We start from the raw sequence: 26861 nt of genomic DNA on the forward strand, positions 1-26861 counted from the left end.
TTTTACACATATTTGGATGTAAGAACTTCAAATTTAATTCTAGATGCAAAAGTAACTGTGTACTTGTAGGAAGATGCCTTTTAACGTTAATCGTTGCTTAAATTATATTTGTATCACCACATCTTCACACCTTAACCAAAAGAAGCTGAGTAAAACCCACATAGCTCTGCTGACTTCTGTCCTCTTCCACAGTTAAAGCTTCCTTCCACTTTTCTCATCCCAGTTACTCTGTCTCCAATCCTTATATTTTTTTCACCTGAAAGTCATTGCTTACCCATCCTAGCAGTTCTCACATTGACTCATATGATTTCTCTCTTCTTTCTGTGTCTTTCCTGTATTCAAATAGCCCTAGTTGCCTTACTGACTCCAGGAATGCAGGCACAAAATTCAAGCAACGCTAAATACATTGTCATTCTCCATGGCACAAACACTTAGCCAAATTTGGGGAAAACTTCATTCTAACAAAAGAAAGATATTCCATGATACAGAGACAACCCTCTGTCTGAAAGCAGGGGCAATGCAGTGCTTCAGAGAAAACTTCCTGACACTTTGACCTGTAAATAGTACAAATCATTGGTTAGATACAGAAAGTTACTAAAATACACATTGATGATTTTTCTAAAACTTGTATGCTTTTAAAGTCTCAGCAGAATATTAAGCCAATATTTGCAGAATATTAATTCCTTCTAATAATGTATTTTGTGTAATGAACTCATGTTTGCAATGCAGAGTTTCTAGTGCAGAAAACCCATCTTCAGAGACAATAAGAGAGAACTATTTACAGATATCTTATTTGTTTTCTCATTTTTACACAGCAGTAACATGACAGAGGATTCTACATCTGAAATAAGAGTGAAACAGTTATCTGTGCCAAACAACAGTGAAGGCCATATTCGGAAAAAAATTTCCACTGCTGTCATTTACCCATCATGCACCTATTTCTCTGAAACCAGAGAAGACAGCAACGACAGCAACACAGAATTTTTTAAAAAATTACAGTCTCCTAATGCAAATTAAAATGGTATATTTCTTCAACAGAACATAATTAATTTATTAGTTTATGCATAGCTTTAAACTGCTGTAATATTATAAATTTAAGCCTAGCTTAAGAGAGCTATGTCACCTTCAAATGAAATTCCAAGAATTGTCTAGGTGAGGTAAATTTCTCTTCCTATTTCCCCAATTCAAAAGATTCAAATGCAACCTTGGAAAGATAACCACAACTTTTGTCTTGAGGCAATTTAAATTAAAATACAAATCTCTAAATAAATTCAGAGAATTGCAGAATAAGCTGGGTTGGAAGGGACCCACAAGGACCAACTCCAGGCCCTGCACAGAATCACCCCAAGAGTCACCCCATGTGCCTGAGAAGCAGCAGATGGGAAGCAATCACACAAAGATGAAGAACATTCACCCCTCATGAGTGCAATGCTCCTGAAAAGATCCTGTTGCACTAAGTTACCACAAAAGATCACACAGAAGAAGGAACACATGTTATATGAAAATAAAAAGTTGAGACCAGACAAGATAAAAGGACAGAACTATGGGAAACAGAACAAAGTAATACTTCCTTGCTTAGGACAAGTTCTGATACATCTACTCTCAATGACCATTTTCAAAGAAATTAAGAAGCACACCTTGGCTTTTCTCTTATTTAGCTCAAGTGTGGCTGCTGCCAGTTTCAGACTTGCTTATGGAAAGGTGCTTTAATGCATGATATACTGACAGACAAATCCAAAGTACCCTACAGTGTCACAACTCTCAAAATGGTCTTCTTAGATCATATTTAACCTCAGTTAATTAAGACCATCAGAATTATAGAACAAATAATTAAGCATGTGAAAGCACTGCATCCTCAAGATACTCAGCAAGAACTAGACTTGGATATTTCCATTTGCAAAAAAGCAAAGAAATGAATGTTTTTAACATTTCTTCTTACAAATGAAAAACTGTACTCACCTGTGATATTTCCCAACATATCTTTAGTGTGGCAAATCAACTCTTCACTTTCCCCATCTTTGAAGTTGCCTATTTCTCCGTAATACAGAGCAATCCCCAGCTGCATTATACGTATAAACATAGGAAGCTGCTGATCAGAAATTGAAAGTTTCAAACTTTCAACTAATGTGTGAATCTGTAACATGAAAAGAGAACAAAAACAAATAATACAAAGCTCTGACATCAGTAAAGCCTAGTTTTAAACCATATACAACTCTGTATTCATTTGGTATGGGCATTTTATTTCCAAAAATGAGATGTGCAATACAACAGAAGGCAAAGGGCTGCAAACAAAGCCTACCAAAAACATTCACTTGGGTTGCCACACGAGAGATCTTCAGCTGAAAAATTAAGTGTAACATGTTTTACACACACAAATATTTATGTATTTGTTTTTTAAAGTTATTCCTGAAGAACTTTCTCAAATCTAAGTGATGTTAGAGTATTTAATAAAGGCTCTTACAATGCTCTAATTTTATTTTCATTATAGAGTTTCTTTAAAATCTCTGCATGCTCTAGATAACCTAGATATCTAGATAGTATATCTAGATAAACTCTAGATATACTGGTTTTAACATACAAGGTCCTTCATTTTGACTCTTTCCTACTCCAAACACTGTTCCAAATGGCCAAGTAATGGAGGGAAGAATTGATTCCAACTGCAGTGCAGAAAACTGGCTCCTCTGAATATTCCATTTCAAACATGCAGTTAAGGCATCTTTCACTAAATGAAAGAAAGCTTTGCAAAGACTAAAATTAATGGCATGAAAACTTATCCTTCTTTTAAAATTTTAGCTGTTAAACAGCTAAATACTTCAAAATATTTTGAATATGTGATCATTCTGTAACATCAAAGTCAAACAAGATAAGAAAGGTACCTTTCATTAAGTAAGAGCTGCATAAAATTATTGTACCAAAACTACCATCCAACATTAGACATATTTTCAACTCCAGGTCCAGTTTCTACATGCTGCAGGTGAAAATAATGGAAATTAAAAGTAACTACGTATCAGTGTTGGCCTTAATACAATCCAATTCAAAAACCATGTAAAATTACTTTGGAGCTCGGCTGGCTTTTGTCCTGAGCTGGAAAAACCACTGTCCTTCAGCAACCAACCCTTCAGGGTGCTGAAGCTACAGTAATACCATTTGCAGCAGAGGCTTTTAAAAGGATTTTAGCATCCTCAGATTAAATTTAATTTCATAAATGAAGTTGTTATGTTTACTAATAGCAGTTCTTTTTGCTTCAGCCCTACGAAAAAAAAAAAAAACTATTTCCAATCATTGGCTAAATATTTTAGGCAGTCGCTAAAAACTGCATCCTTATGACCCACAGATAATAATACTAATACTAATATTAATGCTACTACTCATAATAATAATAACATTGTGCCACTGCTCACTAGGAGCTGAGTTTGGCTTGCTAATCCATCTCACGTGGTACACTACAGAGTGTCAATCCACTGATGCTTCACATTATTCATAAGAGGTGGAGCTATATTTGAAACAATAACTTAAGGCAAAAAAAATCCTTTCCATCTCATTGCAGACACCCTAAAGTATACCACCGAGGGTTTTTTAACAGATTATCTGCAGACTTTCTTTCCCCCCTTACAATTATGGGGTTTTTTTAAACACCAGGAAAAAATGAAAATATTAGAGAACATAACTTACTTACTTAGGTGCTGTTTCTGCACATAAACTAACTGCATCATATGAACAAAATACAATTTAAAAATTCCTTTAGCAAAACACAACAGCATAAGCTTTTCATTTTACTTAAAATTTTAAAGGATATTTTGAAAAGCCTCAAAACTTCATAAGGGAGTAGCAAAAATAATTATTTTGGATACCTACTTTAATAATTGATGGCATTTTGGAGTTGAGGTTATCGTAAGTAAAATGCAGACGAGTCCTGAAGGAACACTTGTACAGCAGAGGTTCCTGGTAAAATTCAATTTTACCACTAGCATTTCTCTTATCAAGACATACTGTGCAGTCAGAAAAGTTGATCATCTTCCTCAGTACCAGATCAGTGGCTTTTAAAAGAAGCGTATAGGTTAAAAAAGTATATTACATACAAGAAGTAAGTTGTGCATACAGGTTCTTAACTAGAAGAAAGCAATGCAAGACAGCTTTTTAGTCATTATTTAAATCAAAGTACTTGTTTGTGTGACTGAAGAGAAGCAAAGTACTTGCTTATGTGACTGAAGAGGATCATTTGCTGTTATGCTGAACGCACAGGACATGAGTACAAATTAGTTACACCCAATAAAAATTTTCACCCTGTCTGCTATAACTTGCCTCTTTTTATAAAAGAGTACTGTTTCATGTGGAAGCATACGATTACTATGATTCTCATTATTCCCACAGAAATAGTTTTGCATATTATCCCCCAAAGCTTTCTTTTGAACCTTCCAAAAGAAACAAAAGCTTTTGTAGTGATCTTAACACGAAATATAATTTGTGATTTTGTCATATTAGTTTGTAATTATTTTAGCCAGAACAAAAAAAAAAAATAGGTTCAGGAAAACATTAATTGAATTCAACACTCTACCTGAAACCTTCTGTGTGATCTTAGCACAGTTACTGTGCCCCAGTTCCACCTCTAGCCAATATCAGTAACAGCACCCAGACTTACAGGTGAGTGCTGGTAATTCAAGGACTGAAACATTCAGACATTGAACACCAAGATAAAGAGTCAGAAGTTGGGGGCTTTCTTCCCCTGAAAATGTGAAGTGAAATGAATCATGCCTTGCAACTGGTATGCTGTGCTCACTACTGCAAGCACCTCTGACTGCCTCTCTTGCCAGCCTGTTCAGGGTTAGAAGACCATCACAAACAAGTGCAATGGAATGCCTTAATGTGCTACTGCCTACTCACAAAACTTGCCTAAGCACTCAGTGCCAGCAGCAAGCACTAATTAAAATACCATGGCAAGCGTGAACAGAGGACAAGACACCTTGTATGATCATCTGTGATCATACAAGGATGTAGTATCAATCAGTCTATAATATTACAGTTGGCTCATCAGAATTAAGGTAAGAACAAGAGAAAAAACTGACTGGAAATCAAAACAGACATAAATTGTCCTACTTCTGATAAAAAAAAGCCATTTTTATGAGACAATAATTTGTGTAGGAATTTAAGAGTGCCTCCACAGTGGTAAGTAAAACCAAAAAATATCAACTCACCAGAGATGTCCATAAATGCTCGATCCCAAAACTCATCCACTGTATAGCATTCTGCAGAAGTGATATTGACTGAGAGAACAATATCATCCTCCACATATTTTAAGATGAGATTGTTGATCACAATGTTGACATTATTTACAACACGCCTAATCAAACTCTGAACATAACCTATAAATTAAAACAAATTCTTGGCAAAGATAAGGAAGACATGATAAACTCATTTATTTAGTAAAAAAATCATTATTTCAATACATTTACTATTCTTAACTTGCACTCTTTTAAAGAATCAAAATTTAAACAAACTATGTATTATTTTTACCCAAAAATTAACACGACTTAAAACTCTTTAACACTCTGTGTAGTTGTTAAGTCAATCAGCATCCTAGAAATGCAAGATACCATAAAAAAAGTTCTTAAAAACTATGAATACAATAGAGCACACAAAACTAATTAACTTTAAAACTAATTAAGAAAACATAACACTATGGATTACTGTAGACAAAGAATTTTAACAATTACTTGAGAGATATTTAGAAATAGGTTTGGAAAAGTGAATACCAGCTGCTAGGTTACTAGTGTGCATATATTATGCCGAGGTGCTCCCACAGTTTTTTTATAAGTTAACTAAGTATTAACACATCTGGAACTTTCTCATTCTAAAACTTAATATATCCACATCTTGTTGAGTAAGACCCCTCTGAGGTCTTACTGAAACCAATTTCTGTCAACAACCAAATAGTAAGCAGCTGCACTGAAGCCTGCTGGGAACAAATCCATTTACATATTTTTAGATGTAATGTTATTGAAAAAATATCTCACCTGGGAATTCACAGTATGTGGCAAACATTAATATTTTTAACAATATCATAAAGAAATTAAATACTACCCATATTCCTGTCTTTCATGCATACTGAAGCTATCTGTGGACCCAACTCACTTGTGCTAGAAAAAAACAAGCCTTAGAATTTCTCTGTTTTGAAATTTATCACATTACACACATCTAAAAATACATTTCATAGACACTATCAAGTTCCAGTTTGGTGACTATGCTTAAAAAAGCTAGCTAATGATAGAGGCCTAAACCCACAGGCTTCAAGAGCAGTTTTCTGAAACCTGCATTAAATAAAATTGTTGACACAAGGGAGTTTTAATTCAAATTAAGAATTAAAATAAACATCAAAGTATTGTCAGTTAACTAGGAAAATACTTACGTTGCTACTTCCATTCTACTCTGCTTTTTCTAGGTATTCATCTTTTTCACACTCATATATAATTCTTCACTTTAGGGTATGTGGAAAATTTTACCATTACATAAGTGATTTTCTTGAGTTCCGCAACTAAAAATTTGCCCAGCTGACATAGAACATTTTTTGGTTTTTCAGGATTCAAAGTCCTCAATGACCAGAAAGAGGAAATCCAGAAATACAGTCAAATTCAATGTTTTCAGAGCTTAGTACTGTCAGATTTCTAACATAATCTGAATTGGCTTTTTCTGCATATCAATATAAAACTACTGAAAAATATGTGGAATAACCTGTTTTTAAGGATTTTCTCACTGACTCCTTCAAACAATGACATTTTTAGTTTATATGAACTCAAAAAGCCAGATTTATTACTTCAGTAATTAAGGGGCATAAGAGACCCATATTCATCACTAGAGTGATGTAAACCAACCTGTACATAAGTAGAAAGCAGCACAAGGCATTTAGCTCCTTTTCCTAATTTCAGTATAGAAATATTTTTGCAGACTATTTAACTAGCAATTATAAAATTATAGCCAGTTATTTAAATATGATTTTAAAGCAAGCTACTAATTTCATTGAAAAAAGTGCAGCTGTCTCTCCACAGGTCCAAAGTTTCTTCAGTATTTTGCTGTCAAGGGTCTTTCAGGAAAAGAGTAGCACCATTTTCATCTGTATGTCTTTTTGGCTGAATGCATTAAGAGAGGAAGCACAGTCCTATCTTCCCAAAAAAAAAAAACCAGGGGTCATGGATTTGCTAAAAACTACAAAACTGCCTATGGAGATATTTCTAGCCAGTGGTACACTACATTGTCAGATGTATCATACAAAAACCAGCTTCCTAAATAAGTTCAGCTTCAAATATACTAGAAGCAGATTTTCACACGTGAGGAACAGTCTTTTAAGAAATTGTAATTCCTACAATTCAAACCAAAATAATAAAAACATCAGTAAGTTCGTGTATAATAAAGGGTTTGTTGGTTTTTCATGTATGGAGATTTTTTCAAAAGGGTTTTGTTTTAAATAGAAGTGGGAAAAAGCACATAAAGGTTACTTATACTTCTGTGATTTCTAAGAATAACACTATGGGCATCTTTGCCACTGAAATCTAGGTGTTCTACAGCAAGTGAATAAAACTACCAAAAAATCTGTAGGGCTAAATTCTTTCCTGAGGTGCAACACAAAGTCCACAAGTGTGCTTTTTTCAAATTCTCCAGAACCCAGGAGGCTGCACTGAGCATTATGCGCTACAAATGCAATTTCAAATCCAACACTCCAAAAATTTAGTATCTCTCTTGTCATAAAATCAATACCATCAGAGTACACATATCTAAACAACTGAAGTTGAGCAGGAGTCTGATGTTGCCAAAGCTACAGTTTTAGCTAAACTTTGCCTCTGGAGATTAATCTCCAAGGACACTAAAACAAAAGGACAAATAAATCTTTTTTAAAATATCCTCCGGGAACGTAGAACGTAAAAAAAAAAAAAAAAAAACCCACACCTAAGCAGATGACTCCACATCTTACTAAAATTCTGGATGTGCAAATTAGATCTTAGGACATTTTACCAGATAGGTAAATCTATACTAAACAGTGCTATTTCTCCACTCAGAACCAAAACCAAAGCCACCTGTATTTACAACTTCGTATTTTACAACAATTAATACAACTATATTGATACAATTTCGCCACAAGGAGGTAACTTACAAAAATCCTGCAAATGTCGTTGAAGGAAATATATTCATACAATTTTTGAGTAGCCTTTGACTTTTGTTGTTTGCAGATGTGACCCAAAGAGACAAATTCCAGAGAGCTGCCACAGCTGGAGCGCTGTCCATGGTAGGCAATGGTCTCCCCCAATTCCAAGCCCCTGGAGTTTGTTGCGTCAGGAAGCTCTAAAAGACCCTCCAGCCCTGACTCCTCAAGTAACCATTTCCAAGCAAGATTATACCACGTAGCACATCATATTACACACACTAAATGTCAATGTTGTCTTTTGATTCAAGTCAAGTATAAAGCTTCTGTTAACAAAAGACAGCAACAAAATATCACACAAAACTATCATATTTTTTACCTATCTAAAATTACTTGACCAAGACAGCAAACTGCAACTCATTCCAGTACTCTCCAATTTTACCTTTCTGCATGAATCACCTCATATCCACACTCAGAGGTAACTGCAGTCAGATACATATTTCCTTAGGCATTTTTGTATCATAAAATTTCTCCAATTTCAGCATCTAAACTTCCCATTCACACTGAAATTCCATATTCAGGGAAAAAAAAATGGTGACAATCTCCACCAGTAGATACAGGGCTCAATAAAAAACATTAATAAAACATGAGAGAGTTTTGGGTTTTCAGCCTGAGAAGGAGAAGTCTCCAGAAAAACCTTACAGCAGCCTTCCACTACCTAAAGGGAGTCTACAAGAAAGCTGAAGAGGGACTTTTCACAAGGACATGTACAGATAGGACATAGGATAATTGTTTTAAATTGAAAGAGGGCAGGTTTAGATTAGATAATAGAAAAAAAAAAATCTTTATTTTGAGGCGCTGCAACAGGTGTCCTAGAGAAGGTGTGTTCAAGGTCAGACTGGATGGGGCTTTGAGCAACCTGGTTGAGTGAAAGATGTCCCTCCCCATAGCTGGGGGTTGGAACTAGATGATTTTTAAGGTCCCTTCCAATCCAAGTCATTCTATGATGCTACCTTGAACTATAAATTAATTATGTCAATTTAAGAATTTGATAAAATGGAGAAAAAGGTTATCAGCATTAAACTACTTTTTTTTTTTTATTATTTGGTTCTATTTTCTAACTTATAAGTATTTCACTAATGTGATTTGTAGGTAGACAAAACCATAATAAGCTAACTTAAACACAGGGATCACTGAATAAACTTCTGTATTTGAGTTACACAAAAATACATGACCAGTTCCTGAAATGATGGATTACCTGGAGGTAAATCAGGGTCAGGAGAAGCAGACTGCTGAACTCGTCGTGATTTTACTGCTGATTTCAAGCTTTCTGTGGTACTGCGGTTTGTGGAACTGGAACCACAACTTTCGTGGTCTTCCTGCTAGAGGAAAAGAAAGCAATGAAGTCAACCAAACAAAAAGAAAATAAATGTGGGGAGAACTTGGTAAAGGTTCTCTAATTTCTGTTACTGTTTTTCCATCAACTCAATCCTGTACTACAGAAGCTGACACAAAACAAGCTCGACAACATTAAATGAATACCTGGACTAACTTTGGTTTTAAAAAGAAACTTGTCATTTAAATATTTATTTCCATTGAACATATTTTTTTTCTAGCTGCATTTCTGCTGAAACATTCCTTCAAAGACAGATCCTTGCAGATTATCAAAACAAGTATGAGAAACTACCTAATTGCATGAGCCTATATGCCTACTCATGAAACCACCTCAGATGGTTCCAAGATGTCAGACTCACATCCTTCCTAATACCACTAATTGAAACTGATTCATGAAGCAAAATATTTTTACAGACTTCTATAACAGTAAAACATGACCCCAGAAAAGATAAATGAACTGAGGACACCTGCTCCTCTTGAGCTTCTATATAGTTTATTCAACATAAGGAATTCAGAAGCAGAAACATGGCTCATAATTCCAGAATGTGATATAAGCCTTTCAAGATGAGATTTGCAGACACATGAAAATCTTAATTAGCTGAATCTAGGATTTTAAATACACCAGTAGTATTCCCATTACATTCCAGAATGACAGTTTAAGCACAAGGTTCAAGTCTAAGAAAGCCAAGAGAAGTAATGCAAATATTCTTGTAAATGTATTAAAAGTACAGGTTAAAGAGGATGCAAACACAGCTTTTGACCTAAGCCAAATTAATTTGATAGAGTCTCTTGCAGAAAAAGTGAAAAATGCTTTCTGGGTCATGCCACTGATCATATCACAAAATTTGTTCACAAAAAGAAGCTTTGGGGAACAAATGTTAAGTAACATAGTATGAATTATAATATTCTTAAGTCCTCTTAACATGAAAACAAGCAGCTTAAATTTTGGTGGATTTTTATACAGGACAGATAATGTGTTTCTCCATGTGCTGCCTGATATTTCTAATAATCTCAGAGAAATTAAAAAAGGGAATCTTCACATTACCTGCTTTTTCACGTGGATTTTGCTTTCCATTAAAAACAATTAATACATGCAATGATACACTTCAAATGCAAGTCTACAACTTCAAAAGTAACTAAAGAAATTTTTTTCCTTCCACTCTGTACTTAGAACAAAACAGGGAAATTCTCTGATGAAATGAAGACCATTTCCCTAAGGGAAAAAAAAGAAGAGCACTAGAATCTTAGCTGGGGGAAAGACAAGGTTAAGGTAGAAGCTTTAACTCATTTGGGGCAATTGCATAAGACAGACATATTCATATATTAGAAGACTACATGATAGCTTCTGAAAGAATGATGAGTTACCATAAAGGATTTGAGATTTTCCAGTTACTAATATAGTATTGAAAAGCAAGCTGTTGGATGCTTTTTATTTTAAGGTTATTTGGCAATTTTAGTCATACAGGAAAGTCTCATTCCAGTGCATAAAAAAATACCATAACGAGTGTTGAGAATCAGCTCTGTTTAGAGGGCATTTGTTTGTTTTCTCATCTCTGACAAACTTCTGATACTTTTCATTGAGGAATGCAAGTCTCCTGAAGACTGTCCCTGAACCTAAAACTGTGGAGCAATTTCAGTAGAAAACCACCTTTCTCTTTATGGCATACCTGACAGAGATAAAGCAAGAGCTTAAAGCTTTTATTAAGTCCAGCATGATGGAAGCCTCTTCATATGTATTTTGTAATCAGCAGAGCTCAACTCTCCTTCCTCTCCAGTTTACTGAACAAACTTAGATCACACACTCTTACTCTAAAATTTTTGATATCACTTTTAGATATACTTTCTTGGAAACCAGTTTACATGTAGCACAGACGTATTTTTTTCAGGTAAGACACTACACAACTGTTTATGTTTTGAACTTGAAGAAAAGCCCAAGCTCAATTCCCACATTTCCTTCTTCCCCAAGCTCACTCATGGATTGCACGGAACGCTGTGCTGCAACTATTTAATGACTTGGTCTGATAGGATCACATTACACTTGACTACAAAATGAAGAGAAGGGGGAGAAGGAAATGGGGAAGTTCTTTTACTGAAGTGTTAACTCTATCAAGCCTGATTACATTCAAGTCTAACTTTTCTATCTACATACTGCTGTAATTATGCTCAATACATGTTCTCAAAACTTCACAACATCTATGCAATGTTTTTGAGTATTATGAGTAAAGATTAAGTAAGAGTGGTTTAAGCTTTTACCACTTTGAGAGAGCTAGGAATAAACACTAATATTTTTGAGGAGGGATTGTTTTTTTAAAGGAAAGGAGAGGAGAATCCTTAATTTTGAAATAGTCTCAAATCTCAACATTAAAACAATTAAATAAACTAAATAAACACAAATTATAAATTAATTAATAAACACATAACATCCAGTAAGTTTTTCATATTTCCCTGAGCTACAAGTCTGTTGTGATGGAAAAACGGCTGTAAATCCTTTACAGCGAGCTGGACCTCAACACAAGCAAAAATGTACATATTCCAAAATGGTGCCAAAACACAAAGCAAATTTATCTCAGAAATATACTTGTGTGACTAAATCCATACAAAGTAACAGAGTACACCTACATTTAAGAAGAATTCAACCTGACTGACATTTGAAAAAAGGGTGTGGGTTTTTTTGTAATCTGGAATAACATCCATTCATTTCATAACAATACACAATTATAAAAAATATTTTTGGGAGCTGCAAGGGTTAGTTTTGAGGTCTTTGAGCATGAACATATGCACCATTTTTCACAACAGTTACTGATATTTTATAAACCAAATGTATTCTTCAATTACTCAAAGACAATAAGAGTGGCCATGAACTTAAAAAAACCTACACTCCTAAGTACACATATATCCAGAAGGTTTTTGTATCTGCACACTTCTGCTCAATGTTAACTTTAAGAGCACACTATTAATTTCTCAAACATGTGGTTGTCTCATAAGCCCAGAAGTAAAACATGTTCATTAGAGAGATGGGGAAAGTTCCAAGGAAACTGCCAAAACTAGCATAATTATGAAACTATTTAAAACTGGAACCAACTAGAGTCACACACTGTGTCTAGATCACAGTGATGTCATCAGAAACACCCAGCCAAAAAGCACTAAAATTACTGCACTCCCATAAATCCACCTCACACCAGATGACAAACATTTAAAAGCTGAAGTCAAAATCATAATGGTGGTGGGAAGGGAGTTACATTCTAAAAGTACTAATAACTATCGTTATGGAATGAGATTTGATAAACGTCCATTCATTTTATCATTAATGAGAACAATTCCAAACAATAGCCACAGCAGTGGAAAACTAAAAATACTCATGATATATCTAGAGAGATGATTTTTAAGTAAGACAAGTAATTTACAAAAGTATCTTTTCCCACTAGCTTGTATCAGAAGTAAAGCCTAGAAAACTTAAATTTGAACAAGAGGCCCCGTTTTGGGGTGTTGTTCTGCAAATACAACAAATACAGTTTTGCACAACCAGGCTCTTTTTTCACTTTTGACATACGTGTCAGAGCCAGCAGTCAGATGCAGCTGAAATGTTTTTATGAAGCACTATAGTTAGTTCTAGAACTATGCAAGTCATAAGTAACATGCTAAAGACACCTAGGCTAGTAAAGTCATATTCAAGTTCTTTTTCTACGGCAATCTAAAACCATTATTGCAAGGTTTAGAGCAAATTCCAATTGACAATACTTGAACACACAACAGATGAGGTTTAATTTGATCTTTCCTAATAATTGGAGTTTATAATCTTAGTTCATTATTCTTTCCTTTGTTCATTATGCTTTCCAAATTCAAAATAATTTTCTCCTAAAAAAATACACACTCTCTTTTTAAAACACACAAATCCTATTCAACATGCAAGATCTCCAAAATGCCTCATAAGCACACTTCACAGGAAAACAATGCTCTCTTGGAGATCACTTGGCTATTTACACAAATACTGTCCCTCTGCTTTCATAAAACCAAGTTAGACAATTGGGTTCTATAGAAACAAACCAAAAGAAAAATGAAGAAGCTGTTTAAAATCAATTACTATTATGAATTAAAATTTTAAAACCCAAACTGATTCAAATTACTTACTACACAAACTTGCAAAGAGCTCTCCATCCCCATTTTTTCCCTTTTCCTTTGTAAAATTTGCTTTTTCTCACCCTCTATCATTTCTAAAACAATAAACTTAATATCCTTTACATTTCATTAAAAGATATCTATTAGTATTTCTATAAAATTTATTTCAAATGGCAAGATGCAAGAACTGAGGGAGTGGAACTTATTTCCCACTAGTGGACAGTGCTCACATGGCTGAGCAGTTGGCTGCCTGTGAAGCAACATTCAGGATGGGCTCATTTTAGCAAGGGCTTTGACACGATCTCCTCACATGGGCAATCTCCTCATTCACAGACTGGTGAGACACCAGCTGGACAGGGAGTTCAGTGAAAAAGTGGCTGCACCACTGAGCTCAAAGGGCTGTGATCAAGCTGCCAAGCCCAGCTGATGACTGGCTAGTTGAGGCATCCTTCAGGGATCAGTACCAAGTCCATGGTGTTTTAACTGAAGACCTGAAGATGGGACAGAGTGCACTCTCATCAAAACTGCAGATAGTACCTGCCTAGGGAGAGGAGCCAATGCACTGGTGGGCAGGGCTGCTATTGCTAGGGTCCTTGAGGGGGTGCAGAAAGGGCTGTCAGGAACTCAGTGAAATCCAGATGTAACACTGAGTGCTGGAGCACCCAGGATGAAGATACTCTGGAACTGTAGACTCAAACCCAAACCGCTCAAGAACAGCTTTTCAAAAACCAATCCAAGGGTGCCAGGGGGCAGCAAGCTGCCCATGAGTCAGCAGCTTCTCCTTGCTGCAAAGGACAAATGTGTGCTAGCTGTATTAGCAAGGGTGGACCCAGGGGCAGAATTATCCTCCTCCCTCAGCTCCCTGTGAGACACTGTATGGAATACTGCACCCAGCTGAGGGCTCCCCAAGACACTCCAGAAGCAGATCTACAGAGGACCACCACGGTGCTTAGGGCAGAGAAGTAATCTCCTGTGCTCTCTCTCAGGGCAGATTGAGATAAATTTGAGATATATTAGGGTTGTCCAGCCTGGAGAAGGATGATCCCACTGCTGCCTACAGCTACATACTGGGAGGGTACATACTGAGAGAAGTGGGATCCAGACTGCGTCTGTTGCCACTCATCTTTTCATGGTACAAATCTGAACCATGCAATTCCAAGCAGGGCAAGCTGTTTCTCATCATTTGGAGGGTGATCAAGTATTGAACTGGCTGCCCAGAGAGGTGGTAGAGTCTCAGTCCCTGGAATTATGCAGCACTTGGATGGCCAAGCCCTGCAGCAACCCATTCTAATTGCACTTGCTTTGGGCATGAAGCTGACTAGATCATCACCGGAAACCATTCCACGTTGCACTACGATTCCTCTGCATGTGAAAATGAAACAAAAAGTAATACAAATTTTTGAAAATATTATCTTCAAAATACACAAGTTTCACTAAAATGGTAACCACCATGAAGATCTTGCTTTCCAAAGGATATCTGGTTCTTTTCCACTGCTATACACTTGCTAATATGCATTACACATAAACAGATTCATATTACACTTCTAACCTCACAACAACACTTCTGCTGGCTAACATAGGTTAAGCACTGCTTAGAAATTAGTACAGAAAATTAATTTTATTATTTCTTTAATGAACAGCAAACTAGAAGCATAACACTGAAACAAAGAAAATCCAGTGACTCACATATGCTACATATGACATCTGTACATCTTTTGCAAGATGTGATTTAATAATCTAACACACATTTACGTTAAAATTATGTAAATACAGGTTAATTTCAAAACTATGACAGTGTAAAATATTTAAGACAATTTAGCCAAGTCAGGCTGTGTTCCATTTTGCAGAATAGTTAAGGAATTCTGTATTACACACAGAAATTATAAGTTCTATATACTTCTAGTATACTTTCAAAAGACTATTTGAGATTAGCCAATTTTTTTTCTAGTGTAACCAAACTCAATTTTAAATCTTTTCAAATCACATACCTCAGAGCAAGTACTCAGAGACTGAGTTCTGTATTTCTCTATAGCAGACAAAAACATGCTGGAAAGTCTTTTTTTTCTGCCAGTTTTTTTCAATATTATTTCATGTAGAAACATGTCAAAAATAAACTCTTAATATTATGTTCCAGACTACAAAGGAGAAATACCAGGGAATTTGAGGCAGAGACGTGGGGAGTGGGGCAAATAAACAAGGTTTAAGTTAAGCAGAACAGACAAACTGGAGCAATCAAGAAACAATTTAAACAAGGTGTCAGCATCTATTTGCCTCTTCTTGCATATGATCTTGGCTGATGCTAAATTAACAGAAACAACCAGCAGCGATGACCAACAAGGCACATTTAAGGTACATGCATTAGATGAGGGTGTTACATCCACCTCCCAATGTTAGCACAAGCCTTGAGTTAATTCCATGTCAGCACAGCACAATGTGCTCCAAAATAGAGGTACAAGTTAAAAATCCACACAAATGCTGTGGACAGGCTAAAAAGCTGCCACAGCAGCCCCAAAGGTAAGCCAGGAAGCTTTGTGAGGCACTTGTTGCACTGATACCACAAAACATGTGCCATCTTCCTATTGATTGCTGGATAACAAAATCTCCCTGTGATGTTGCTACTGTTTTGATTAGCTGATTATCCAGGCTATTTGAAAGCAATATTCCTTTGTTTACAAGAAAAGGAGCTGTCAAGTGTCTGAAAGCCCATGGTGATACAGTTATACATCCAAAGATAAATAGAACAGGCTGTTCTCACTAAGTGGCTCTCAGAAATACACCCCAATTTCTCAACACTCAAGACAGAGTAACAAATAAAATTACTTTGCAAGTTCTTTTAGAGGGGAGTTGTACAAATATCTTCTTTCTATTGTGTAAAGAAATTTGTATTATAAACTGTTAACTGATCATCTAGTAAAGTTTCTGATACATTTACTGTAGTTTCAAAAAGTTATGAGGCCACCTACCATGATGTAAGTGCTTTTTAATAGAAACAAACATCTCAAAATTACTTTTCTGCAATTTCTCCTAGGATAAGCTTTTTCAAGATTTCATTCTCTCATGTTACAGGAAGTTTGTGCAGTGCTTTGCTTGGAGGAATATGGGTGGGGTGGTGTTAATTCTGTAACATTATTCTGCATTTAATAGCAAACAAAGTGAAGTCTGACCCATGACTAGAGCTCTCAAAGCTACAAAAAAAAAAATCCAAAATAAGAAATACTACAACAGCAACTGGCAGCTATACTCAAAATTTGGCATCACTGGAGAAGCAAAGATGGAAGGGACAAAAAAAGTCAATTCTGAAATATTTGTTCCACAAAAGCCACAGTGCATAGAACTCTAACTCAGTAACTCTCATACCAGGTTGACTGAAAGCAGAAGTCAAAAGGAAAGACATAACAGAAATGTGAGCTTCTTCAGCAAAACCAGTAATATGGGCTGAAATGGGTCACTCTGGCCCATATATTCTCTGTGACTGAAAATGAGAAAGAAGAGTGACTGAAACAGTTTAACCCTGAAGGCCTGGGAGAAAAGAGTGACAGAAAAAACTCAGGAGAACAGACAGAAACCTAAGAGAAGTGACAAGCATTTTTTTTCTCTTTTCCAACTTGTGTTCAGAAACAAGCAAATTCAATAAAATTAAGAGTGATAAAAGAACAGATACCTATTTCAAAAATCTCTTGAAAATTAAGTGAGAACAAAACAGGATATATATTTCAAGTTTAAATAATTTATCTCCATACATGAAAACTCCAGGCCAGTCTGACTGTTCCACTGTCACCCAGCCTAACACACAATTTGGGGTTTGTCAGAGGAGCATCTCACCCTCTTCCAGGTCCAGCTACTGAACTGGCCAGCACTACAACAAACATATATCATTCTTACACCAACTGCTTACATTTTTATTTGTGCTATTTTGGAAGACACTGTACCAAAGACGAGACATACTCTCATCCTGTTGCAGGTACCTTGAAATATCTGCAATGGCTGAGAAGTACTTCTCCAGCATTTATCAAGTCTGTTCCTGCAGCGTTCGCCACGACATCAAAATACCATGGTAAGCATGGCTCAGCCACATCACTGATTCATTAAACAACACCTGGGAACCATTAGCAGAAGTTTGATCCATTCAGGTCACTCTCTCATATTCTCCTCAACCTGCCAGAGGGCCAGCACTGGTCTCCAGCACTATTTCAACTTGCCCCAGACTTCACCAAGACATCACTTTCCTTTGTGGTGTTAGATGATTGATGGTATTTGTTTCCCTGCACTGTTCTGGTGGGTTGCAGTTTAGCTCTGCTTCACACTTTCTTTAGAGGGTATTTTCCCCTAACACATTTCCTACTGGATTTTATTAGAAAGCCAGACCTCATGTGCAAGAATTCTCTCCACCAAGCACCTGCCAAGGATGTAGTAATAATTTTTATTACAACATAACCTTGCCACCCACTTCCTCCAGAGTAAGGCAGAATACTGTCCAGACCAAATTTTCTCCTAATCCCAAACACTACTGAACAGCAGACCTACAGCAGGGTCCCAGCAAACTGAATAATCCTCAGCTCTCAAATTTCCATCATCACAATAAACCTCTAATATATAACAGTGAAAGGCCTGAGGCACAAAGCTTTGCCTGGAGAACTTGCTATCCAAGCAAGCTCTTTTCAGTGCTGAGCATCATTTGGCTAGTGCTTGGCTTTTGTTAGGTGCTGGGGATGGAAAGAGAGCAAAGAGGTAATGAAATGGCAATGAATTATACATGCCAATGTCAGAAGGAAGAGTATACCCACTAGGGTCCCTCCAGCTGCTATTGATATATAACCTAAACAAGTGTTTAGGTTATGCTTGCAGCGACTAATTCTCCATCAAAATTCTTTGAAACTAGCAAGTAGGTTCAAAATGTCATGGGGCAGTGCAAAAGAAGAAGAAGCAAAGATGACAAAAGCATGCAGGTCTGGTTTCCTTACAATTTCAATCTTAAAATCCAATCAACTGAAAAGCATTTGGGTCAGAGATTTCAGCCCAGCAATCCTTTCTTCCTCAGTTACTGTCCAAGATAAGTCCAAGCCAAATTTGTGCTTGTGGCCATTCTTCACAGAACCCAAAACAGGGACTTCTTCCCAAGGTACTACTCCTCAGGACATTTTTTGCCAATACAAGAAGGTTCAAGTAGAAAGATTTCTCAGCCACAGGCACAGGAAGATTAAACTGCTGCAGCTTTCACTGCATTCTGCAAATTCAGAAGTATGGGCATTTCACTGAAGAATAAGTGAGATGTTGGCATACAATACAATCTACAGAAGGAAACTGGAACACCAACATAACGGTAATAAAAAATTATTCTTCTTTTCAAAAAACTAAGCACAATCTTTACAAAAATAATACAAATGACTTTTACTAATAATTTACAAATGGCTTTTTAAGTGCTATATTAAAACAAAACTTCACTTTCTTCTTATTTCCAATAGTGCTTCTCACACTTCTCATGCATACTATGAACATACACATAACTCTATGTAATTGTATTAATTCTATGTATGAATATTCAAACAACTTTAAGAAATTAAAATCTACTGAGTATAACTGTACATGAAATTTCAGATACATACATATCTGAAACATAATTTCTCTTAACTTACATAGTTTTCTTACTTGCCAGCTGATAAAATTCTAAACACAGAAGCCTAGTTGAGAGCTTCATTATTTAGTTGTCTCAAGCAAACCTTCCACATAATTTCCCAAAATGCTTGTCTTTAAACTTTCAAGTACACATTAATAGCTCTGCTGTATTTCTAACAATTCACTTGCAAATTTGTCCTTGATTTTATTCTTTCTTTTTAAGCTTAACTTCAGACACCATGACGGAGAAGAACAGATTTTTCACCCAATGTAATTTATCAATTACATCTTATTTAAATAACATTATTAAAAACTATTGGACTAAGCTACAAAAGCTGGCTGAATGGCTGCAAAAACTTTCTAGTTAATCAATGTTAAAGAGTACACATAAGAGCAACTTACTCAAAACACATAGTTACAGGTTTTCTACTTATAATCAGTCTTTTCTTTTGCAATTGTCAGTCTGTAATGTGTAGAGCATTTCAGAGAACTTATTGCTATTTATAATGCTCTGCTTTTTAAGTAAGAAAGCTTTTGAAACATTAACTTAAACCTATATAAACAGTAATTTATCTTCTAAAACAGCCAGCAGTCTATCACACCAAACCACCAGAATGCTATATATTAAGTCAAGTGCAGCTGTCAGCACTACACCATAAATGTTGCAAAGTTTTACAAAAGATGTCTATATTATAACATTTAAATTTTTTATCACATTGGTTAATTTAAAATACAGTGTGCCTCCTGTCAGGCAGCATGGACTCTACACCAGCATTCAACATTTGCTATTTTTTCCACTGAATATCATGCTCATGTCACTTCCTTACAGAAATCTGAACGTTCAGAATTCAAATATGCATTTCTTAACACTAACTAAAGGGATGACTTTCAACATCAAATAAAAACAAAACACCTTATTCCAAATCTGTGCCAATCATTTTGAATGGAAAATATTTTTTATCCTTGGTCAAAGTTGCAATAAATAAGGACAGGTTTAAAACAAGGTAGGAAAGTGAGCGTCAGAAAGAAATGGAGTGCCCAAGGGAAGAAATTACAAACATTCTGAAAGGAGCTAGAGAGACAGGACTGTTACTGTTTGTGCTCAACTGCAACTCCAGCCACGTGCAACAGGAAGAAATTAAAAACTGGACAACAGGATGGAGAAATAAGATTGAAAACAACTTGGGGAAAAAATATGCATGTGGGAAAGTAAAAAAACTTTGGAAATATCCTCTAATCTCACATAATGCCAAGAAGAAAAGCTCAGGGAACATTTAAGAAGAAAATACTGTATCTTGTTTCAAATCAAAACATGGGACAATATTTGTAACAAAACTACTGAATAACATCAGCCAAGAAATAAGAAGTTAATAAAGAAATTAAACTCACAGAAATATTCTCTTCGATTCTCTTATTAATTCTTTGTTATTTTATCTATTAGTTTACATTGTGAGATCTGTTTTATAAATTTAAGTTTGACAAAAGTAATTACAAGTAACATACCATTAAGTCAACAACTCATTCAGGTTTCACTAACACTTATTTTACATGGTGTACACTGGTTACAGTGGTGGATAGTTATAGCACCTTCAAAAACTAACCTAAGGTGTAATATTTAAAATACCATTAATTCATGTAAGTGTAATTGCATTCGTGTCAAACTGAAAGAAAGCTTTTCTTGACTGATGCTTTTTATCTGCAGTCCTGAAGAGCAACAGATAATTTCATTAGTCAGAAGGCAAATCCCTCACTTTATAAGTAAGTCTTTCTGTAAACTTTAGATAATACCAATAATTTAAGGACAAGGACAATCGAGGATCATCCACCCATGGCAATTGCCCAGGGATGCTGCAGCACCCTCCTGTGGCACAGACCATGGTCCTTTCCCTCCTGAATGCACCACACACAGACAGACACCCTTCATTTGCTCTATTCAAGAGGTCTCCTCACTATTCTCTTCTTTATCCTTCTCCCTCAAACAGCCTGCAGACCAAATCTTTACCCCATATCTCACAGAGTAAACTGAACAAAGTTGCAAACTGTAACTATCACTTTTGAACGTGTCTTACATACCATGAAAATAAATATTCAAATATTGTTTTAAAAACTATGCTTGTTCAACAAAATATTGAAACACACAGATTTCTAAAGTGTTCTGGCAACATAAGGCCATAAAACACATCACTTTCAGTCATGCTTTATTCTGAAATCTTGCTATAGTTGTTAAGACTTACTGTTGTGGGAGGAGACCAAGTTGGTAATTCATTGCACAAAGAGATTAAGTACTTGTTTTGTACTTTATAAGAAAAAAATGCATCTAGCTTTCATATAGTTAACAGGACTGAACACTTTTATTTCCAAATTTCCTGGCAAAGAGCGCAGGATGCAATGAACCACACAGCTCCACTTCACACTGAACAAATATTGAAGCATTGAGTGCCTGAACAGTCCTTTTTGTGTGTGTGAGTCTCAAAATCAGATTGTAAGCAGTAATAAAAGGTTCAAAGAAACAATATACTGCATACGAAGGAAGTTACCACAGGACATGATTGTGGCGGTGCATCTACTGATATGAGTCTTAACACAGCCACACAAGGACATCTAAATATCCATGTTTTTAAATATACTGACTGTGCTCCCAACACTGTGACCTTCTCTGTTCTGGAAACACCATGTGGCAGTTGGAATGTCATCCTAATCCTGCTTCCTCTGTCGAAGCACACAGGTATACTTATATGTGGATAAACACTTGTACCAAATGATGAAAAGCAGTTTTTTATCTATATGTATTCTTTTTTTAAGCTATTCCATACTCCAACAAGCATTATAACAAAAAAATACAGTTTAAGCACAAAGAAAACCATATAAAAATAATTTAAAATACAATTAAAGACTTGTCATTTCAATGTGGTGGCTAAAAAAAAAAATGCAATACTGGAGATAGACAACCTGTGGGGTCCAGTAACTCTTTGAAAAATAAGTTAGTAATAACATAGATTAAGAAAAAATATTAATTCTGTTATGAAGCCAAAGGTTCATGCCAAATCATGACACAGGGTCATGGTTTTAAAGTTATCACTTGTATATATCATTTCAAAATTTTCATAAAAACTGTAGATAACAAAAATAAAAAAACCCTAGTAACAGTACCATCATTTAACTCCTTATAAATCTTTACAACATATATGTCAAAGCCAAACTTATCTACAAATTTAAGTTATGAGTACTTCATACAGATACACAGATGCAGGCTTACCAAAGTGTCTTTTGCAATTAAAACTTAATATGTTAACATATCACCCAAGGATACTTCTACTCTTCTCTTGTGGTTGAACTATAATCACATTATGTGCACACTTGTCCATCATACACCTTCCGCTCCTATTTGAAAATGCACTATATTACAGTCCTTAATTACTTTCAGAAAATATTATTTCATTAAGGTACTTTGGGAATGCTCATCATGTATATAAATAAGAAATTAATACACCCACAGTATAGGTAAACAGGCTTATAGCTAAACCAACACACAGCTACATGTGAGGTTTTTGCCTGTATACTCACATATTTATAAGCTTTTGCTTAATCTAATACAATTATCTATTAAGACATTGTTTTAGAATTTCCTTCATGAACAAAATGTTCCATAACTATCTCGATGGACAAAATTCATACTACAGTTTTCCTCCTAGATCCAGTATGCAAAATAAATTTTAGATAAGGAACACTGAGATCCCAAATACAGCACATTTTTCACAAGTAATCTGTGTTCCTGTAATCAACTTTGCAAAATACTGTATGAATATTTTTGGTGAGAAATATTAAATAAGTGACTTTGCCCACGTTACTTACAGTATTCTACTCAGACAGAGAAAAAACTTTGTATTTAATCAAAAACTTTGCATGTTATATGTTTTAGGTCAGGGAGAAAAATTATGTCTGTTACTACTGCAACCAACATCCACAACCTTTCATAATTAACCCAGTAAATCAATGATCTTTACCTGCATTGTTTTTTCCCTCCACTCAAACTCACACTTCAACGTGAAACATTTTCCTGCTATTTTCTTGATAAGGTTTTTAAACTTTCTGAAAGGTTTTTTAAACTATATATATTTCAGGGTTTACGGTCTAGTAAAGGAAAAACATACAATTAAAACTACATCTATTAAGTAAGAATTGCTTGATTTGCAATGCACAGCTTAGATTTTTCTTTAAAATGCAAGCCATCTTCACCACTACATCATTTTAGGTCAATCAGAACCAAAACGTATTTGGATTTTCAATAATACATTCTTCTTGTATCAGACTGAAGATTTCTTATGCTCCAAGCACAAAATCCCTCCAAATCTAATGGGCATGAAGTGACAGAGACTAAACACATTTCTTAGTTTCGCCGTGATAGGGCCAAGTGTTGGGTTTTTTCCTAGAATAAAAGCTTTGCACTGCAATTAGCTGCTGAAGATAAACATAGCAGCTTTTCATTTGTTGAGAGTTTTGATCAGTGTAAATCACTGATAACATCACATCAGTTACCTCTGACTGGTATGCTGAAATAAGGTGCACAGCACAAATTTTCAAGGGGCCATATCAAGACTCCCTCATCACATTTACAGACAGCAACCATTTTCATTATTTACACATTCCTAGAATCAGAAAAGATCTTGAAGGCTAAAGCAGACACATAGGAAAGGCTGGGAATCACCAAGTTTCAAGCCACTGCACCTTATCAATTCTGATTTACACCTGCAGAAAGCAACCACAGAGAGTAAATCCTGGCAGTAGTTTGGGTCCTCCCCCAGAAGGAAAATGACCTAAGATGAGGGGAACATTTCTCTTTACCTAGAACACCTGCGCATTTTAAGTTTTTTGAACAAGAATAAATCCTCACAAAACTATATTAACCACCTCTAAACTCAGCTTCAAAAGTCCCAAAAACTGAGGGCCTCCAAAAGGATTTTTTGCTGACTGCTGCATCAGCAGCATGGAGGACAAAACTACAGGAAAGAAAGATAGAGCACTGAAAAGTAGAGGCTTTTTTCAGTTGAATGAAACAAAAACTTCAAGAGCTGCCTTTTGAGCCTAAAACCTGAGCATGTTCCACACAGCTCTGAGGAAACAAATATGCAGAAATAGATGGTGCATATCACATGCCAGAGGACCTGAACACCACCAGTGTATTCATCATTTCTTTTCTGGTCTCCACTCCCTTTATTCTGTCCCTCACTGCTCCTGTGCAAATACTACACTTGGTTTAACACACTCTGTTTTGCTAAGTCCACCCAGCCACCCATATTCATACAACCAAAAGATCTATTACTCATCTTAACTAATATCTCAAAGTATACACCAGCCACAGACCACTAGTCCAGTTGAGTCTTTTCCTAGCTTTACTACTGTTAAAATTGTCAAATTAAGGTGTTAGGTGTTCCAACCTCTGGGCTAAGTTCGGAACACAAAATCTTCCTCCCTTTCCTATTGTCAGGAGGTAAAAGTGGGAAGGACACTATTTTTTCCTTTCACATTATAGTTTCATGTTGTTCCCCTGCTGCCCAGAGCACCAGCCCTGTGACAGTATATACATCAAAGAGAATCATAAAATCAACATGAGGAAGTTCTCTCTTATACTTCCAAATATGCACGGAGATGTTCCATTTCCTAGGGCCACTTAGCGCACAAACATCCTGAACGAGTTTTAAAAAAATGCTTCATAAGTCTACCCAAGACATGCTTTTAGGCACCAGACTTAATTTTTTGAGTGCCGTATTTCAGCCCACAGAGGAAATGTGTCTTAGGTAACCCTTTAGATTAGGAAAAATTAGTTAAATTTATAGACATCTTCTTGTAAGAAAACCAGATGAGATGATGAAAAAGCTCCTGCTGGTGATAAAACCCTACTCATCCAGGATGGTAGGAAGCTTTTTCCATAATTATTTATTCCAATATTGACCACTGAATAGTGCCCAAAAAATAGCCAAAAAACTAGCAGATGATTAGAAATAAAAGTGAGATACCACAAGAATGACAAAATGCGAAGGAAAATGAAAGCAAAATGGTAGAAACAAAAAGCAAAGTACTTTTTAAAAACAGCATCTTTAATGCAAAAAAAAAATAGTCTTCAAAGAGTGCAAAGCATAGCATGGCCAATCCCTTGGCTTAATCTAAAAAAAGAAAAAAAAAGCAGTAGACATTGCCCATATTCTCTGATATATCTCTTTTGCTATGTAAAACTCAAATGTGTGGTTGTCTCTCTATAGGGTTTTAAAGGGATCAGAATTTACCAAATGGCTTATGATACATATGATATGTAAGTTTACTGAAATAGTTTGGAAGAAGTTATGAAAACTGGTCTCTGAACAACAGCCAAACCAAGGAGCATGAGAAAATTACCATTAACATCTTGCAGCAATACTTCAATCAACTACAAAATACTAAGTGGAACTGTACACAGTGATAGATCTTAGTTCCAGCATTATTAAATGGAAAAAGAAACCTCACCCACATTTGACAGTAAATTTTAATTTGGCATCTGAATGCAAAAGTATGTCCAATAATATATTTTGATCATACAAAGACAATTACATACACAGCTATTACTAGATATGTATTAAATATTGCAAGACCCATAAAAGTTATTGGAAACAGGTTTTTCCCCACACTAATTTAGATGACTACCTTTTAAACCATCTTTATATCCCACAGCACAATGTTCAGAAACCAGGTGCCAGTGAGCAGCCCAGATACATCAGGAACAACTGGATAGAGCAGAACCACATGACAAGGTAAGCAGAATGAAGAAGCTATGTTAGAGCATTTCAGATAAGCAAGGAAAAGTATTTGTTACCTCTACATACAGAGCAAGGTTTGGGGTTTCCTTCTCTCCCTCCTGCCCTTGATTTCTGGAGGAAGGAGCTTTGTTTCTCAGGCAAAAGGAGCCTGAGTTTCTGAGTTACTCTGCCTCAGTGTTACCTTTCAAGCAGAGTTTGGGACATTCTCCAAAGTGGGATGGCAGGTCAGCAGTGGGGAGAAACTAAATTCAATAAGCCTTTTGTTGAAATCCATACAGGTGGATTATTGTAGCAATATTACAAAATACCACCACGAGTGTGTAACAGCAGCTTGTTATGAGATATTCAGTGCAACATTTTCTTGAATAAGAGTACAACAAAACCAGCTAGAGCAATCCATGCTCCACAGAGAATCACAAAGTACCTCCTACCCACATGGCATTCTGTGTAAATGCCACTAAATACAGAATTAAAATAGTTAAGTACTTTCAAATTAATCTTTGGCCAAACAAACTATTGGTTTCAGAGTTTCATTAAGAGCAATACATATCACAGCAACAAAACACACTGGGTAAAGCTACTGAACTACACGGGTTCTGCCAACTGGAGAAGCTGCCGTGCCGCAGACAAGGTGAGGGAAGAGCCACAGCCAGCAGGGGTGAGATGGGCAGCCTTGGGAGACAAGGACATGGCAGACCTCTCAGCAGCTCCAGCAAGGACAGTGAAGCAGCAATCCTGCTGTCCCCAGCTCATCTCCTACAGTGACAAGCAGCCTTCTGCAAGCCCTACAAAAGGCAGTGCCTGGCCCCAGCAAGAAGGAA

At 35.9% G+C, this 26861-nt stretch overlaps 1 protein-coding gene across 1 annotated transcript in view; it reads right to left on the minus strand.

The window, feature by feature from the left end:
• VPS13B (vacuolar protein sorting 13 homolog B) overlaps positions 1-26861 on the minus strand; it is a 429559-nt gene that overhangs the window by 375896 nt on the left and 26802 nt on the right. Inside the window, exons 4-7 of the mRNA XM_059490125.1 lie at positions 9387-9510; positions 5193-5360; positions 3856-4037; positions 1960-2134 (exon numbers count right to left, since the gene is read on the minus strand). Coding sequence (XP_059346108.1) covers positions 1960-2134; positions 3856-4037; positions 5193-5360; positions 9387-9510 — 649 coding nt within the window. The remainder of the gene's footprint in view (positions 1-1959; positions 2135-3855; positions 4038-5192; positions 5361-9386; positions 9511-26861) is intronic.

Source organism: Ammospiza nelsoni, chromosome 1, assembly GCF_027579445.1.
Source record: "Ammospiza nelsoni isolate bAmmNel1 chromosome 1, bAmmNel1.pri, whole genome shotgun sequence".
In the NCBI taxonomy this organism is placed as follows: Eukaryota; Metazoa; Chordata; class Aves; order Passeriformes; family Passerellidae; genus Ammospiza; species Ammospiza nelsoni.